General features: G+C 31.5%; 1 protein-coding gene across 2 annotated transcripts; it reads right to left on the bottom strand.

Annotated features, from left to right (window-relative positions):
* Window positions 1-4,390: 4,390 nt before the first annotated feature.
* On the bottom strand, window positions 4,391-7,174 carry LOC141528250 (uncharacterized). Of its 2 annotated transcripts, XM_074244201.1 has the most exons (3): window positions 6,642-7,174; window positions 5,255-5,536; window positions 4,391-5,180 (listed from the first exon to the last, which is right to left on the bottom strand). In XM_074244201.1, the coding sequence occupies exons 1-2, from the start codon at window positions 6,966-6,968 to the stop codon at window positions 5,495-5,497; spliced, it is 369 nt and encodes a 122-aa protein (XP_074100302.1). In that variant the 5' UTR covers window positions 6,969-7,174; the 3' UTR covers window positions 4,391-5,180; window positions 5,255-5,494. The 2 variants fall into 2 exon arrangements, with proteins under 2 accessions (XP_074100302.1, XP_074100301.1); XM_074244200.1 differs by lacking the exon at window positions 6,642-7,174 and having other exon boundaries at window positions 5,255-6,590.
* Between the last annotated feature and the right edge of the window lie 7,860 nt (window positions 7,175-15,034).

The raw sequence follows: 15,034 nt of genomic DNA, 5'->3' as shown, positions 1-15,034 counted from the left end.
TTGGGTCCGGTTGAGACTTGGGCCCATTTATTTTTTATAATAATTTTGTTGATTGAAAATTAATAATAAAATTTTTCAATCATTTTTCTTGCTCCAGTCGAGATTGGGCTCTTTTTTAAAGAAAAATAATTTTGCTGATTAAAAATAAAAAATAAAATTTTTTCATCCATCTCTTTTTGGATTCCAGTTGAATCTTAGCCTTTTTTTTTTTTGTATTTGAAAATAATCCCCAGCAAAATAAATGAGAATTAAAAATTTACTCTCCGTTTCTGTGGGTCTGGTTAAATCTTGGGCCTTTTTATTTTTTTATTAAATTTTTTCGAATAAAAATAAAAATTAAAATTTTTTCCTCTGTCTTAGTACCCGGTTAGCTTTAATTCAGCGTTACAACGCCTCCAATAATGCTGCGATACACGGACACACACTCATACATTAAGCCGTCCGCTTGCGACCTCATACATCCACTCATTCACACTTACGTACTCGGCTCATAGCGTCACAATCCCCTCTCATGCTCGGCTTTGTGTGAGCGAGTAAGCTGCTATTGCAGCATCTCACTCTCGCGTCTCCTCTACTTCCCCGCTCATTTTCATTTCTCGAATAGCGCGCTTCTGATTGGCTATCGTTTTTAATTCATAACTCAAATTCTATGGCCCAAAAAAATTTTTGGCTCAGGAACTTTCGATTCAGTATTTTTTTCTCTATCGACCCCAACAATTACTCCCGCCACTTCAGAGACACCCTGTATATATATATATATATATATATATATATATATATATATATATTAGGGTGGGTCAAAAAAATCGAATAATTTATTTTTGACTTTATACTCTGAAAAATAGGTTTGTAGACACCTAAAAAGAATTCTCTCCAAGTATAAGCTCTTAATTATAACGGGAAGGTCCTCCGCTTTGCGGGTTTCTATTTTTTTCGAATAATCAGATAAAAAAATTTATATCTCGCTTCCAACTGCTTGGAAAAATATTCCGTGGCATAGATTTTGTGAGAAATTGAATGCTTTACAAAAAAGGTCTCTTATGACTTTTTCAAAAACTCAACCGATTAAAAGATATTCATAGTTGAAGTTTGGCTATTTTAAGGAAAATATTCGTTTTTATTATGAATTTTATAAGTCGATGAAAAAAATTATTTCGGATTGCGGAACTCATGATTTTGTAGGAAATTTACTGCTCTACAAAAATGGTCTCTTATGATTTTTTGATTAAGTGAAGCCGTTACGAGATATTCATCGTCAAACATTAACGAATATCAATATTTCCAGTTTTTGATCAATAATTCGATAAATTTTAATTTAAACTATGAGTTTCAGGAAAATTTACATAAATTTGAGTTTCGATCGATAAAGAAATGTTATAAACAATTTTTTTAATATTGTTTTCAGTCTTGAGCTTGTTTGATTGCATTAAAACAAGAAATTAGAGCATTTTTTCGACATATAGCCAATGATTAGTTTAATTTGAAGTGAATGACATATTTCTTTGTCAAATTTAATATGAAAAGTATTGAATCAAGTGAGAAACAACCAGTATTTAACTTTTTTATAGATAAATTTTTTATTGAATTATCAATTGCAATATAATTGTCTATATTTTTAACATAACAGTACGCTATTACTATAAATAATTTCTTTTATTACAATTTGGGAATGTTTTTGATGTTCTTTGACAACTTGCAATAAGTACTGGAATTGTTCTTCATTTTTGTCAAGCATTGATTATATTCACTGACTAATGCAACAGCTCGCTCTGCTGAATCATTGACAACTTTTAGTTGTTGAAAGTATTCTTTATTTTCGAGATAACTCTCATTAGTAGGCCATAATTCAACATCGACATCAAGAAAGTCATACGGTAGATCGAAGATTTTGAAAAGATTTAATGACTTTTTAGACACAAAGTCACTCAGAGTTCTCTGCGCCAATGAATTCAAATCTTTTTAGCAATTACAAATCTTTTAGCTTTAGAATCTGTACCTTCACGAGTATTAACAGCTTCAACAATACTTTTTTTACTTCTAATGGAACGCCATCGTCAAACAGTGATAAAATGGCAAGTTCATCGCTCAAATACCATAAGTGCGAAATCATTTTTTCACACGTAGCTGAAGAAATCAAAGGATTGATATGTTTGTACTCCAATAAATTTTTCATAAACTGCAAGTCATGATAAGCAGCAGTTGTTGCAGAAGTTGATGAAAACCAAGCTTTTAAATACAATGTGACTATAAAAATACAGAAATGACGAAGACCATGCAATTCTTTCTGAGAGAGTTTGAATTCATCTCTGAATAGATACATTTTCAAACTATAAATGGCCTTAGCCATCCATCTAGCATGATGAACAGCACCAGGACGTTTGAAAGAAATCTTTTCTTGAGGCATTTCTCCAAGGAAAATCAATGATAATTCCAATAATTCTTTATCTAACTTATTATAACATTTCTTTATCGATCGAAACTCAAATTTATGTAAATTTTCCTGAAACTCATAGTTTAAATTAAAATTTATCGAATTATTGATCAAAAACTGGAAATATTGATATTCGTTAATGTTTGACGATGAATATCTCGTAACGGCTTCACTTAATCAAAAATCATAAGAGACCATTTTTGTAGAGCAGTAAATTTCCTACAAAATCATGAGTTCCGCAATCCGAAATAATTTTTTTCATCGACTTATAAAATTCATAATAAAAACGAATATTTTCCTTAAAATAGCCAAACTTCAACTATGAATATCTTTTAATCGGTTGAGTTTTTGAAAAAGTCATAAAAGACCTTTTTGTAAAGCATTCAATTTCTCACAAAATCTATGCCACGGAATATTTTTCCAAGCAGTTGGAAGCGAGATATAAATTTTTTTATCTGATTATTCGAAAAAAATAGAAACCCGCAAAGCGGAGGACCTTCCCGTTATAATTAAGAGCTTATACTTGGAGAGAATTCTTTTTAGGTGTCTACGAACCTATTTTTCAGAGTATAAAATCAAAAATAAATTATTCGATTTTTTTGACCCACCCTAATATATATATATATATATATATATATATATATATATATATATATATATATACTAGCTGACCCGGTAAACTTCGTATCACCTACAAAAATTTTTTTTTTTACAAATATTGATTTGTGATTTTTAACCTGTAAACTCTAATTTATTTTTGTCAACAATTAACACTGGTCGTATTGTAGACGGTTAAGTTGGTATTAAGTTATTAAATGAAACTTGTTGGTCATTTTAATATGTTTTATGTGTTTTATTTATATAATAAATGTATAACAAATTATAGAGCTTTTGGCGCGTAACCAAACGATCCGGGTTCGATTCCCGGTCTGGGCTGTCCGAATTACTTTTTCAGTTACCGAAAATTCCTACTGAGTAAAGGTCCTCCCCTTCCCCCTTTATCCTTTATTTCCCCCAGTTCCCAAAAATTTGTCTTTAATGACAAATTTAGCTATTATATATGGCTTTTATATATATATATATATATATATATATATATATATATATATATATATATTAGGGTGGGTCAAAAAAAATCAACTGTTTTTTTTTTTTTACAATTAATACGGAAAAATGGGTTACTAGGCACCTTAAAAAAATTCTCACCAAATATGAACTCTTAATTTTAATAGGAAGATCCTCCGCGTCGCAGTTTTTCATTTTTTTCTCAGTCTAATAGAAAAAAATTCATTCCTCATCATTAATTGGTCGTACAGAAAAAATTTTTTTAAGAATTTTGTAGGAAATTTAATGCTCTACAAAAAAGGTATCTTATGTTTTTTCCGTAAACCTCACCATTTCACTAATATTGAAGATTTAAGATTGATTATTTTAAGTCAAATGTCACTTTTGTTTATGAATTTTATAACTCGACAAGAAATGGCTATTATTAAATGGGCAATAGAAATTTTTGTAGCAAATTAACTGCTCTATAAAAATGGTATCTTATGTTTTGGCGATTAAATTAATCGTTCAAAAGATATTCATCATCAAACTTTCATGTATATCGATTTTAAGAGTTTTTGATTAAATAATCGAAAAATTTCAATTTAATCTATCAGTTTTGAGAAAATTTACACGAAAAAAATTTTTTTCATCAACTGAGAAACTTCAAAATGTTTTTCAAGCTTTTTTTATGTGTAAGTATTTTTATCTACATTTAAAAAAATAAATTGTACATTATTTATCGCTTAGTTAATCATTTATCAATAAAAAAGCAAAGTTTTCATTATAAATATATTATGATTTCAGTTTTAGAGAAAAAATGTCCAATTAGTTATAAGAAAGTTTTTATTTCAATTTTCAACTGAGCTATTTATTTTCAAACAATTTTTTGTTGCAAGTAGGGTAGTTTTTCGATGCTCTTTCACAACTTGCAATAAAAATTGAAATTGCTCTTCGTCTTTCGTTAAGCATTGGTTATATTCACTTACTAATGCGACACCTCGCTCTGCCACATCATTAACAACTTTCAATTGTGCGAAAAATTCTTTATTTTCATTATAACTCTCATCAGTAGACCATAAATCAATATTTTTGTCAAGAAAATCATACGGCAGATCAAAGATCTCAAAAAGTTTTAATGACTTCTTAGAAACAAAGTCACTTATATTTTTTTGCAGAATTAAATGTAAATTTTTTCTATCAATAATAAATCTTCTTGCTTTAGAATCTGTACCTTCGCGAGTCTTAACAGCTTCGACAATATTCTTCTTTATGTTTAATGGAACGGTATCATCAAAAAGTGATAAAATAGCAAGTTCATCACTTAAGTACCATAAATGTGAAGTCATTTTTTCACATGTAGCCAAGGAAATTAAAGAATTAATTTTACTGTACTCAATTAAATTTTTATAAACTCTAAGTCGTGATTAGCAGCAGAAGTCGCAGAAGTTGATGAAAACCAAGCTTTTACATACACCATAACTATGAAAATACAAAATTGTCGAAGACCATCCAATTCTTTCTTAGAAAGGTCAAATTCATCTCTAAAAATAAACATTTTTAGGCAATAAATTGCCTTTGCCATCCATCTTGCATGATGAACTGCACCAGGACGCTTGAAGAAAACTTGCTCTCGTGGCATTTCTCCCAGAAAAATTAATGACAATTCCAATATTTCTTTATAGTCATCTCAGGGTTGCGATAACTACCAAAAGTAATCAATTATTCGTAAAAAATCAAAAATTATCCTCTACACTTAAAATTGTATTTAAATAATACCTGTAAGTATCGCTTAATGAATGAAGATAGATTATTTTTTCATTCGTAATAATATTAGCAACAATACTATCTTCAACACCAGATTTATACTTCGTTTTATCGAATGTGTCCCAAAATTTTTGAATCTGCCAAATATTGGAACATTTGGTCCGGATGATACTGGCCAATAGACTTCGAATGCACTCCTTAAAATGATCTCATAAATATGATGGCGACATGGTAACCAAATTAATTCTTTTCCTAAGGCCTTTTCAATTTCTTTACATGTACCATGATGGATTCCTGTATAGTAAAAATAGATAATTACACTTTAAGTTCTGTATTTAATAAAAATTGTAACGCATATTTAAAATCTATAAATAAATAAAGAATTATAACTAATGGGCACGTGTCGAAAATTTAATTAATGTATGAAAACAATTCAACTAGAACGATGAAAATAACATTTTCTTTTAAATATTTTATCATTGATTAGTTACCCGTATTAACCGCAGTCGTGTCAAAACACATCGCCTTGATACCTAAAAAAGTCACCTTTTTTAGGTATCAGTACGGTTCGCCCTTATTCAAGCCAGTTCGGAATCGGATCGTCAGCTCTAATGTACGATGTAAATATGCGGGCCAGATGGAGGTGGGTAGAAGTAAACTTCTTCCACCAGAAGACATTAATGCCATCTGGTCCCGGAGCAGCCCAATTTTTGCTGCCATTTAGAACTGAACGAACTTCATCCACACTGACTGCAGGGCTCTCTTCATCAGCATTCTGCCGACGGTGTTCCCGACAGAATACTTTGAAGTCGTGCAGAGCTGGAGTGTTGGCGTTCACGTTTGGTTGATCTCCATATAACTCAGTCCAAAAAGCTTCCACCTGCTCAGGTGTTGGATAATTCCCGGTAACATCGGTCTTTGGTGTCAGAAACCGTGAAGGGCTGGATCGAAACAACGAGTTGTCGATCAACCGCTTCAGCCTTTTCTCTAATGACTTTTTAGCAGCCACTAGAGACCGCAATTTATTAAGAGACTCTTCCTTCATGACATGAAGAGTACTCTTGTTCAGTGTGTGATGACGCCACCGATGTTCATCAGCAATGCGCCGAATTCGGGGCGTGTATGTTCTTTGAGTTCTGTCGAAGTCAATCACTCACTGAATGCGGGAGACCTGTTTCCGGGATATGTCAATTTTCAAGCCAAGTTGTGAGATGCGCTGTTTCAACCTTGCCTCGATCGAGAGACAATGTCTCTCTCTCGGAAAAGCTGAGACCGCTGCACCATACACAACCTGACTCATAGTGAGCAGGGTGGAATCTTCCAGAATGTTTGTACGGAGATCTTCATTTACCGCGTCAAGCTGTTGTTGAGAGTAAGTTATCTTTTTAGATATACTTACTCGCCGTCCTGCAAAGGGATTGTTGTTTTCCAAGTAGGAACGGCGTCGTTCTTGGTGTAATTGCGCCAGAAAAGAAAGTCTATTAGACTGCCTTCTATCTGGCACAAGCGATATTCTGTTACGCCGAAGATGAGCGGCATAGTTACGCAGGTGTTTGTGCGTAAAATGCGCTAGCTCCGGATGCATATTACTCCAAAGAGTGTGCATCCGGGCCATATATCCGCTCACCCCCAGTTCGCTACGTTGGTAGCACACCAAGAGATCGACTCTCAGTTCTTCCGTCCACATAAAGTTTATCCTAAAGGCGCCAGGGTCGTCGTTGTTCATCGGTTCCGGTGTGCTCCTCCCACCTGATGAATGGTCCTCATCCGAAAAGGACCGGTTGTGGGGAGCACTTCTGAGTTGGTATCTTGTGGTAACTCAGTTATTTCCATGCAGTGGGTAGTTGGCCCACTGCACGGGCTACGTCGTTCGCCTACAGACCTGATGTTATGGTCTGCGTTTCCCGCGATGCGCCGCTTGGAGGCCACGTAGCAAGCACCGCTTATTATTATTATTATTATTATTATTATTATTATTATTATTATTATTGTTATTATTGTTATTGTTATTGTCATTTTTATTGTTACTACTATTATCATCATCATTATCAGTACTAATTTCTCTTGAGCAGCATGGTCTTCTTTTGAAATCTGAATAAAGTAATTTGAACATAAACATAATGAATATATCACCGTACTACTTCTCAGCAATGATATTACACTCTGAAAGCCCGACAACTTAGCATCATCATCACCGGTTAAAATAAATTATAGAAAAGAATGAAATAGAAATAATTACAAGGAAAAAAAAGTATAGAGCGGCTGAAGTTGAGTGTATTATTATACAAATGACAGAGTCGCTCAATGCAGTTTAATAGATCACTCTTATTACAACTGCAACCCTCTTCTTTTGTAACCAAATGTGATAATCTGCCACTGGCAGTCACGATGGATTTACAAATAAATTACAGTTTTGATTTAACTTACTTTTATTCCACTATTAATATTACTATTTTATTTTTGTTTAAATTATAATAAGTATTAAACTCCGTTTCGCATCGATCGTTAATCGTGACTTAAAATGACTGAATAACTTTCAACCTCCTCAAGTTTATCAGTCTGATATTAACGGTTAATTTTCTAGAATTAAAATAAAACATTAAATATAAATATATATACATATATATAAAAAGATAGTACTTGATCGCTCGAATTATAACGAGCCATATTCCAGTTGTCGAGAGAAATCGTTGAAATAAAATATTATTTATAAGTATAGCTAACATAACTATATAGTGAATAGTATCCTTAATTTTATACATAAATATGAATATATATAATCTATGATCTATGGTATCATTATATATAATATTCTTATAATATATATTTTATTAAAACGCATGCATTCAGATAATCAATATTTTCCATAACTTTTTACCAGCTTTTATCCACAATTACTAATGACGATGTTTTCTTTTTTTCATGTCTTCTTTATTGGGAGCTCTGTTTATCAACCGTTGATATTTTAAGTTGATTTGTTGATTTCTGATCTAGAGAAATCTTAACTTTCATAATATCAGTTTAATAATGTTAAATAATAATAGTGAATATTTATGATTTATTAATATTCTATAACTTAGAAAATTATTTTAGCAATATGATTTTGGTTGGACATTTTTAAGATAATGTTTCTTTTTTAGCTTTTCTGACAATTCCTGAGGTGATGTCACCGTGTATGTATGTATGCATGTATGTATGTATGTATGTATGTATGTATGTATGTATGTATGTATGTATGTGTACATGTCCCTGATTAAAAAAATGAATTTAAAAGTATTGGAAATAACGAAATTTGAATTCTTTCCAATACTTCTGAATACTTTAAATACTTTTGAATTCTTTATCTTATGGAAAATTAACATTGTCAATCGGTTTGAATTCTTTTTTTTAATCAGGGGTATGCATAGTCGTCTTAATTGATTTGTAACGGTTGAAAATGATTTGAGTAGAATAACAAATTCTCAATTTGGACATCTCTCACTAAAAATTTCGATTAATAATATGTTTAGAAAATAAAAGAAATAAACATAACTATAAAGAAAATTCACATAAAATAAATAATTGTAAACGCAGACAAACATAATTATCGAAATTGATCCAAAAAAAAGGACTATACATAGAGATAATTAAAGATAAAAAATTCCTCTATGGTAAATCACCAGAGAAATAATTTGAATGTTAAAAATATACAAATTAAATATTTCAAATAAATTTGACGTTTTAATTATAAGAAAATAAATGAAATATTAGAAAATACAAAGGAAATTAAAAAATAATTACAAACCTAAATTCAGACAATTCGAATAAAAGACATCAAGGTTATTTGACTTATACAATTATGAACAACTCTGAATATATAAAAGCTCTACAAATTAACATCTCTGATTTTGGACAAGAAAATTCAGAAATCTCTCAATTTGGACTTCTCTAATAAAAGAATACAAAGAAAATACAATGTTTATAATTAAAAAATTAAAAAATTAAAAATGTGTTGAAAAACATTTTTTCCCCTCCGGGCGTAAAGCGTCAACTTTAGCCCCGCTGCGCTAAACGAAGTTTCCGCTTTACGCCTTCGTTGAGGAAAAAAATAGTATACACTCCTCGGGAAGTAAATAAGAAAGCTTCAGATCACATGTTTGTTGACCTCGGCTTCGCCTCGGCCAACAATTGCATGTGCTCTGAGAAATTTCTTACTTTTCTTCCCTAGGGGTGTAATATACTATAAGGAATCACTCAACTATCGTAACAAAAGAAGACTATCAGAGTCTTTATTCATTTCATAGCAGTGTAAAAATGTTAGGTGAAGGATGGCATTTATATAATATTAAAAGTTTCGAAACACATTTTTCAAAAATTAAAGTTATCCAAGATGTTAAAAAAATTTTTTTCAAAAAAGTCAGTATAAAGATCAAACAGAAGTGCCGTATTAAACTTCATGAATACCATAAATATGAATCTGAATCTGAAGTTTTTAAAAATATCATTAAGAAAAAACAAAGTTTTCAGAGAATTACTCTGTCACAATTAAAATTAGGGCACTCAGTAAGTGAGGCTGAAAAAGACGACGTTAAAAATTTGCTTACTAAATTATACGGCCAAAATTGTTCCAGGGATCCTAATTTTAGTTGGTATGTTGACGTTTTAAATCGTAGTTCGAATCATTATATCTTAAGGAGCCAAATGATGAAGAACCAAGTACAATCAGATACTGAATCAACAAGCGAACTAACATTTCCTGAGTTTCTATCCACACCTACGACGACAGAATACCCATTGCTGCCGAACCTTCCAGCAAAGAAAGCGTACCCGGAATCATCTACAGGGTCTTTAGTAAAAAACCTAGAAAATGAAATGATAACTAATGAAGTAATGAGCAAGAAAATGAGCTTACGAAACCTAATAATAAACCAAAAAACACTCAGAAAAAATAGAAAAAGACATATGAGACTCCCAAAGAAACAAATGAGAAAGCTCTCGCGTTTATAAAAAAAATAATGGAAATCAGTCTGAATTTAATTTTATCCAACTGAAACACTTCATTGACAATACTTACGGCAAAAGTAACATAAGTGAATTAATCCCAAATTTTGCTAACAATCCAAACTCGCTGGCTAGACATTTAAAAGCTCTCTACCCTTTTCTTACATCTCGAAGAGTGAAACACCGCTTTACCCATATCAGAGGACAAATAGAGAATAATAATTACGAGAATGATATAGACTTACCGTACAGCCCCTGTGAACCAAGTGATGAAGAGTCCCATTTTTCACAACATTATTAGACGCCCGAAAATGACAATATTACAATGGAATGTAAATGGATATGCACCCAGAAGCGAACAAATACAAATGCTGATCCGCCAATACAAATTCCCAATCTTATGTCTTCAAGAAGCAAACTTCAGAGAGAACTATTTTGAAAATATCAAAAACTTAAAAATCTTCTATAAGAACAGAATAGATGCATCCATAGCTAGGAGGAGTAGCAACATATGTAAAAGAAAACATCCCATTCACAATTTGTGATATAAGCACAAATCTGGAAACTATCGCGGTTCAAGTTCGAGCCCCCAGCTTAATAACTATTTGTAACCTATATCTTCCTAACGCTTCACCTCTTAACAATGCTAATAGTTATTATCTAAATTATCTAAATTATCTTATACAACAACTTCCTGAACCCTTCCTAATAGTTGGGGACTTCAACAGCCACAATCTGCTCTGGGGTAGAAATAGTATAAATAATCGAGAACGTATAATCGAAAAATGGACTAAAGATAACGACTTAGTAATACTCAATGATGGAAGTCCCACCCACTTTTGTTCAGCATCAGGAAACTCCAGCTCGATTGATCTCAGCATCTGTTCAGCCAGACTAGTACACATAATAAACTGGAGTACAGATGAATATTTTAGACAGCGATCACCATCCTATCTACATTGAACTGAACAATCCTTCTAACAGCACTAAATATAGAGAAGAACAACCTACCTGGAATCTGAATAAAGCTGACTGGGACTTCTTCGCTCGCACCATAGACGACTACATAACGGAATTTGAATCTAGCAATAATGATCAACCTGGATCACAAATGTTCTATAATTTCATCGCACACTTACATATGTCAGCAAATTTAGCTATTCCATCTAAGAAAGGCCAATATCGACACTCCAAAGTACTATGGTGGAATGAAAAATGTGCTATTGATACTGAAGCAGCTAAAAATGCCTTTTACAAATTCAGGAAATCAAAATCTTTAGACAGCAAAATTGAATACAAAAAACTAAGAGCAAAAGCCAGACGTACAGTTAAAGAAAGCAAAATTGAAGCCTGGAGGAATTTTATTAGCGCACTTAACCCCCAGTCGTTCTCCAAGCTCATATGGAATGCCATTAAAAGAATTCAAGGATCCAAGAAATCTATATTTACATCAGTTATGATTAATGAAAGCAATGAAACCATCAGCTCCATCCATAAAATGGCGAAATTGCGGGGCGAATCATTCGCCAAAAACTCAAGTGACAACATATATTCTAAAAAATTTCTAGATTTCAAGAATCAAATGGAAAGTGAGCAATCATGGAGTGACTTCATGAATATTAACGAAATTCCTTGGAGTCACTGCCCAGTTAATCGAGGATTCTTAATACAAGAACTCAGCACAGCAATCGACACCTGTAAGTTTTATACCCCGGCTCCCGACAGCATTCCACTTGCCCTACTCAAGAACCTAAGTCCAAGAAGTAAATCACATTTATGAGAAATATACAATAACCTATGGGCAAACCATTAATTCCCAGTAGTATGGAACAAAGCAATAGTTGTACCTATTGCTACACCTAATAAAGATAGTACAAGAGCGGTGAACTAATGACCAATATCCTTAACATGTATAACCTGCAAAATTATGGAGAAAATGGTAAACCGTAGATTAGTATGGTTCCTGGAATCACAAAATATCATTTCGCCAGTACAAAGTGGTTTCAGGCAATCCAGATCCATCTACGATCATCTAAGCCACCTAGAAAAAATAATTTGCAAATCTTTTGCTGAAAACCACCACGCAATCATGATGAATATTGATTTGAAAAAGACGTACGAAACAGCTTGGAGACACCGTGTAATACAAATATCAACTCAATTAGGGCTACAAGGACTCATAGTAGCTTTTATTATCAAATTCTTAGACCAAAGGTAATTCCAAATCAAAACAAATGGACACCTTTTCAGTAGCTTCTTCCTAGAAAACTTAATACCTCAAGGCACGGTTATTGCTGTCATACTCTTCCTGATGGCCCTCAATGATGCCATCAAACTTATAAGGATACCTGCTACAGGACTATGGTTTGCTGATGACGGTACTATTATATGTGCAGGGAGAAACATTGATACGTGTGCTGAAATCCTTCAAGACTCACTTAACTCTGTACAAAAGTGGTGCAATCAATCTGGTTTCAAAATATCACTAAATAAAACCAAATGAAAGTGAAAATAAAATACTTTTGTGTTGGATCATTTTTTACAACTGTCATCCATAAATCAGATATTCTAAGTTTAGAGTTAATCAAGAAATTATTTTTAAAATTTTATGTGTTCATAAAAAATATTCTGATGTTGGATAAGAATATATAGAAGAATGGAAACAAAAGTTGATTTAATAATTGGTTAAATGAAAAGACAATGTCAGGTGAGATTCTTAAGAGAATTAAAAAAAAAATTATCTATACTCTAGAAGTTAAATCTTTTATAAGAAGATTTAGTGATTTAGTGATCATGTGCCATATATCAAAAGTCATCCACACTAATTTTAGACACAAAAATATACATGATCACATCAGACCTGATACGGACATATAAACTCATATCAAAACTTCTTTTTTATTTTTTATTTTTATTTATTTAACATTTTACTTCTGGTAAAAATATTCTATAGAGATGCATAAAGCACCTGTGCATAGACACCAGAAGGAATATAATACATTTATAAAAATTTATACAAAATATTAGAGTAACTTAGTCAGTAGTATACAAAGTAACTTAAGAATAATTTTACTAATTTTTCACAAAATATCGATTAGTATTAATTAAAGTTTAATTGAACTAATCCATCTCGCAATACGTTTTCTTAATCTTTTATTATAATTTAGTTCTTTCAAATTATTTGGAAGTCGATTGAAGTATTTTATTGCTATGTAATTTGCATTTTTGGTACTTATTGTTCTATTAACTTTTGGAAGAGTTATCTGTTTAGACCTGGTATTAGTTATTCTCTCAAAATATAATGTCTGACAATCATAAAAGTAATAATTTAAAGCTTGGACAATAAAAGATTGTTTAATCTTCAGTGGTCTTAACAAATCATCCGTAATTTTCATTTTGTTTAACAATTTATTTTGCAGATTTACAATTGGTTTTAAAGCGTTCTCATAGGCACCACCCCATGCAATAATTCCATAGTTTATAACACTTTCAAAAAGACCATGATAAATAATTTTCAGTATCGATGGGTTTAACCAATTACTTAATTTATAAAAGAGGAAGGTAAAGTACTTGACTTTTTTCATTAGTTCGGAAATATGTATGTTCCATTTCATATGGCAATCAAAAACTACCCTCAAATATTTACAACTTTCAACTCTTTTCAACTCTCTATCTTTAATGAACAAATGAAAATTACTAGGTACACTGTCCGTATAACAACCAAAATTAATAAAAGTAGATTTATCAACATTCAGCGTTAGCTGATTGCCTTTTAACCAATGGTCTAGCTTATTTAACCAGTCAGTTAAACGGTCAGCAACGACCAACCAATTGTAACCAATTGCGCTTTAGAAGGTAGAATACTAAATATATCATTTATGTACATTATAAAGAGAAGAGGCCCTAAGATAGTCCCTTGAGGAACACCAATTTTTACTAATCTATAATCACTAGAACAATTATTTAATTTCACACATTGTTCTCTACCTGTTAGATAATCTACAATCAATTTATGAGGTAGACCTCTGATTCCTTTGCGCCACAATTTATCTAACAAAATTTTATGATTTACTGTATCAAAAGCTTTGGCTAGATCCAAGAAAACCAGTACTGATGCACGATTCTTATCTAAATTATCGTATATAAAACTAGAAACAAAAGCTAGAGCATCATCAGTGCCTCTGTTCTTCATGAATCCAAACTGTTTATCTGAGATCAAGTTATTGCTCATAGAAAATTCGTACAATCTTACATAAATTACTTTTTCAAATATTTTAGCTAAATTAGATATCAGTGATATTGGCCTGTAATTAGTTGCCAGGTGTTTATTGCCAGATTTGAAAATTGGTATAATATCAGCTTTTTTCAGCGCATTAGGCCAGATTGCATTACTAATACATAAATTAAAAATATATTCTAAAGGTAAACTAATATCTTTGGCAATGCACTTTAATACTTTACTATGAATATTATCTACTCCACCTGATTTCTCTTTCATTTCATTAATAATTTTTTCAATTTCAGTCTGATTTGTTGGCGATAATAAAATACTATTACAGTTGGGTTCTACAGTTCTTTCAATATTTACTTCTTCTAGATAACCAAGATTGTTCGCAAGTTTATTTCCAACATTACTAAAAAAATCTATAAAATTATCTGCAAAATCTTTCTTATCAGCAACAATTTTCTCTGAGAACAATTTTTAATTCATTTTATTTTTAATAGAGCATTATTATAAATAACTTTTCTTTGTAAATTATAACATTTCCATATAGTTTCAGGATTTGAAGCTTGAAATTCTTGAGTACAACC

This window comes from Cotesia typhae, unplaced genomic scaffold (genome assembly GCF_013202065.1).
Source record: "Cotesia typhae breed Kobodo isofemale line unplaced genomic scaffold, CoteBio_Ctyphae contig_43, whole genome shotgun sequence".
Lineage (NCBI taxonomy): Eukaryota > Metazoa > Arthropoda > Insecta > Hymenoptera > Braconidae > Cotesia > Cotesia typhae.
Note: the sequence above shows the minus strand (reverse complement) of the source record. Positions and strands in the feature narration are given on the sequence as shown.

Coding starts and splice junctions, on each gene's coding strand:
- LOC141528250 (XM_074244200.1), bottom strand. CDS start 6,287: ATGAAGGAAGAGTCTCTTAATAAATTGCGGTCTCTAGTGGCTGCTAAA.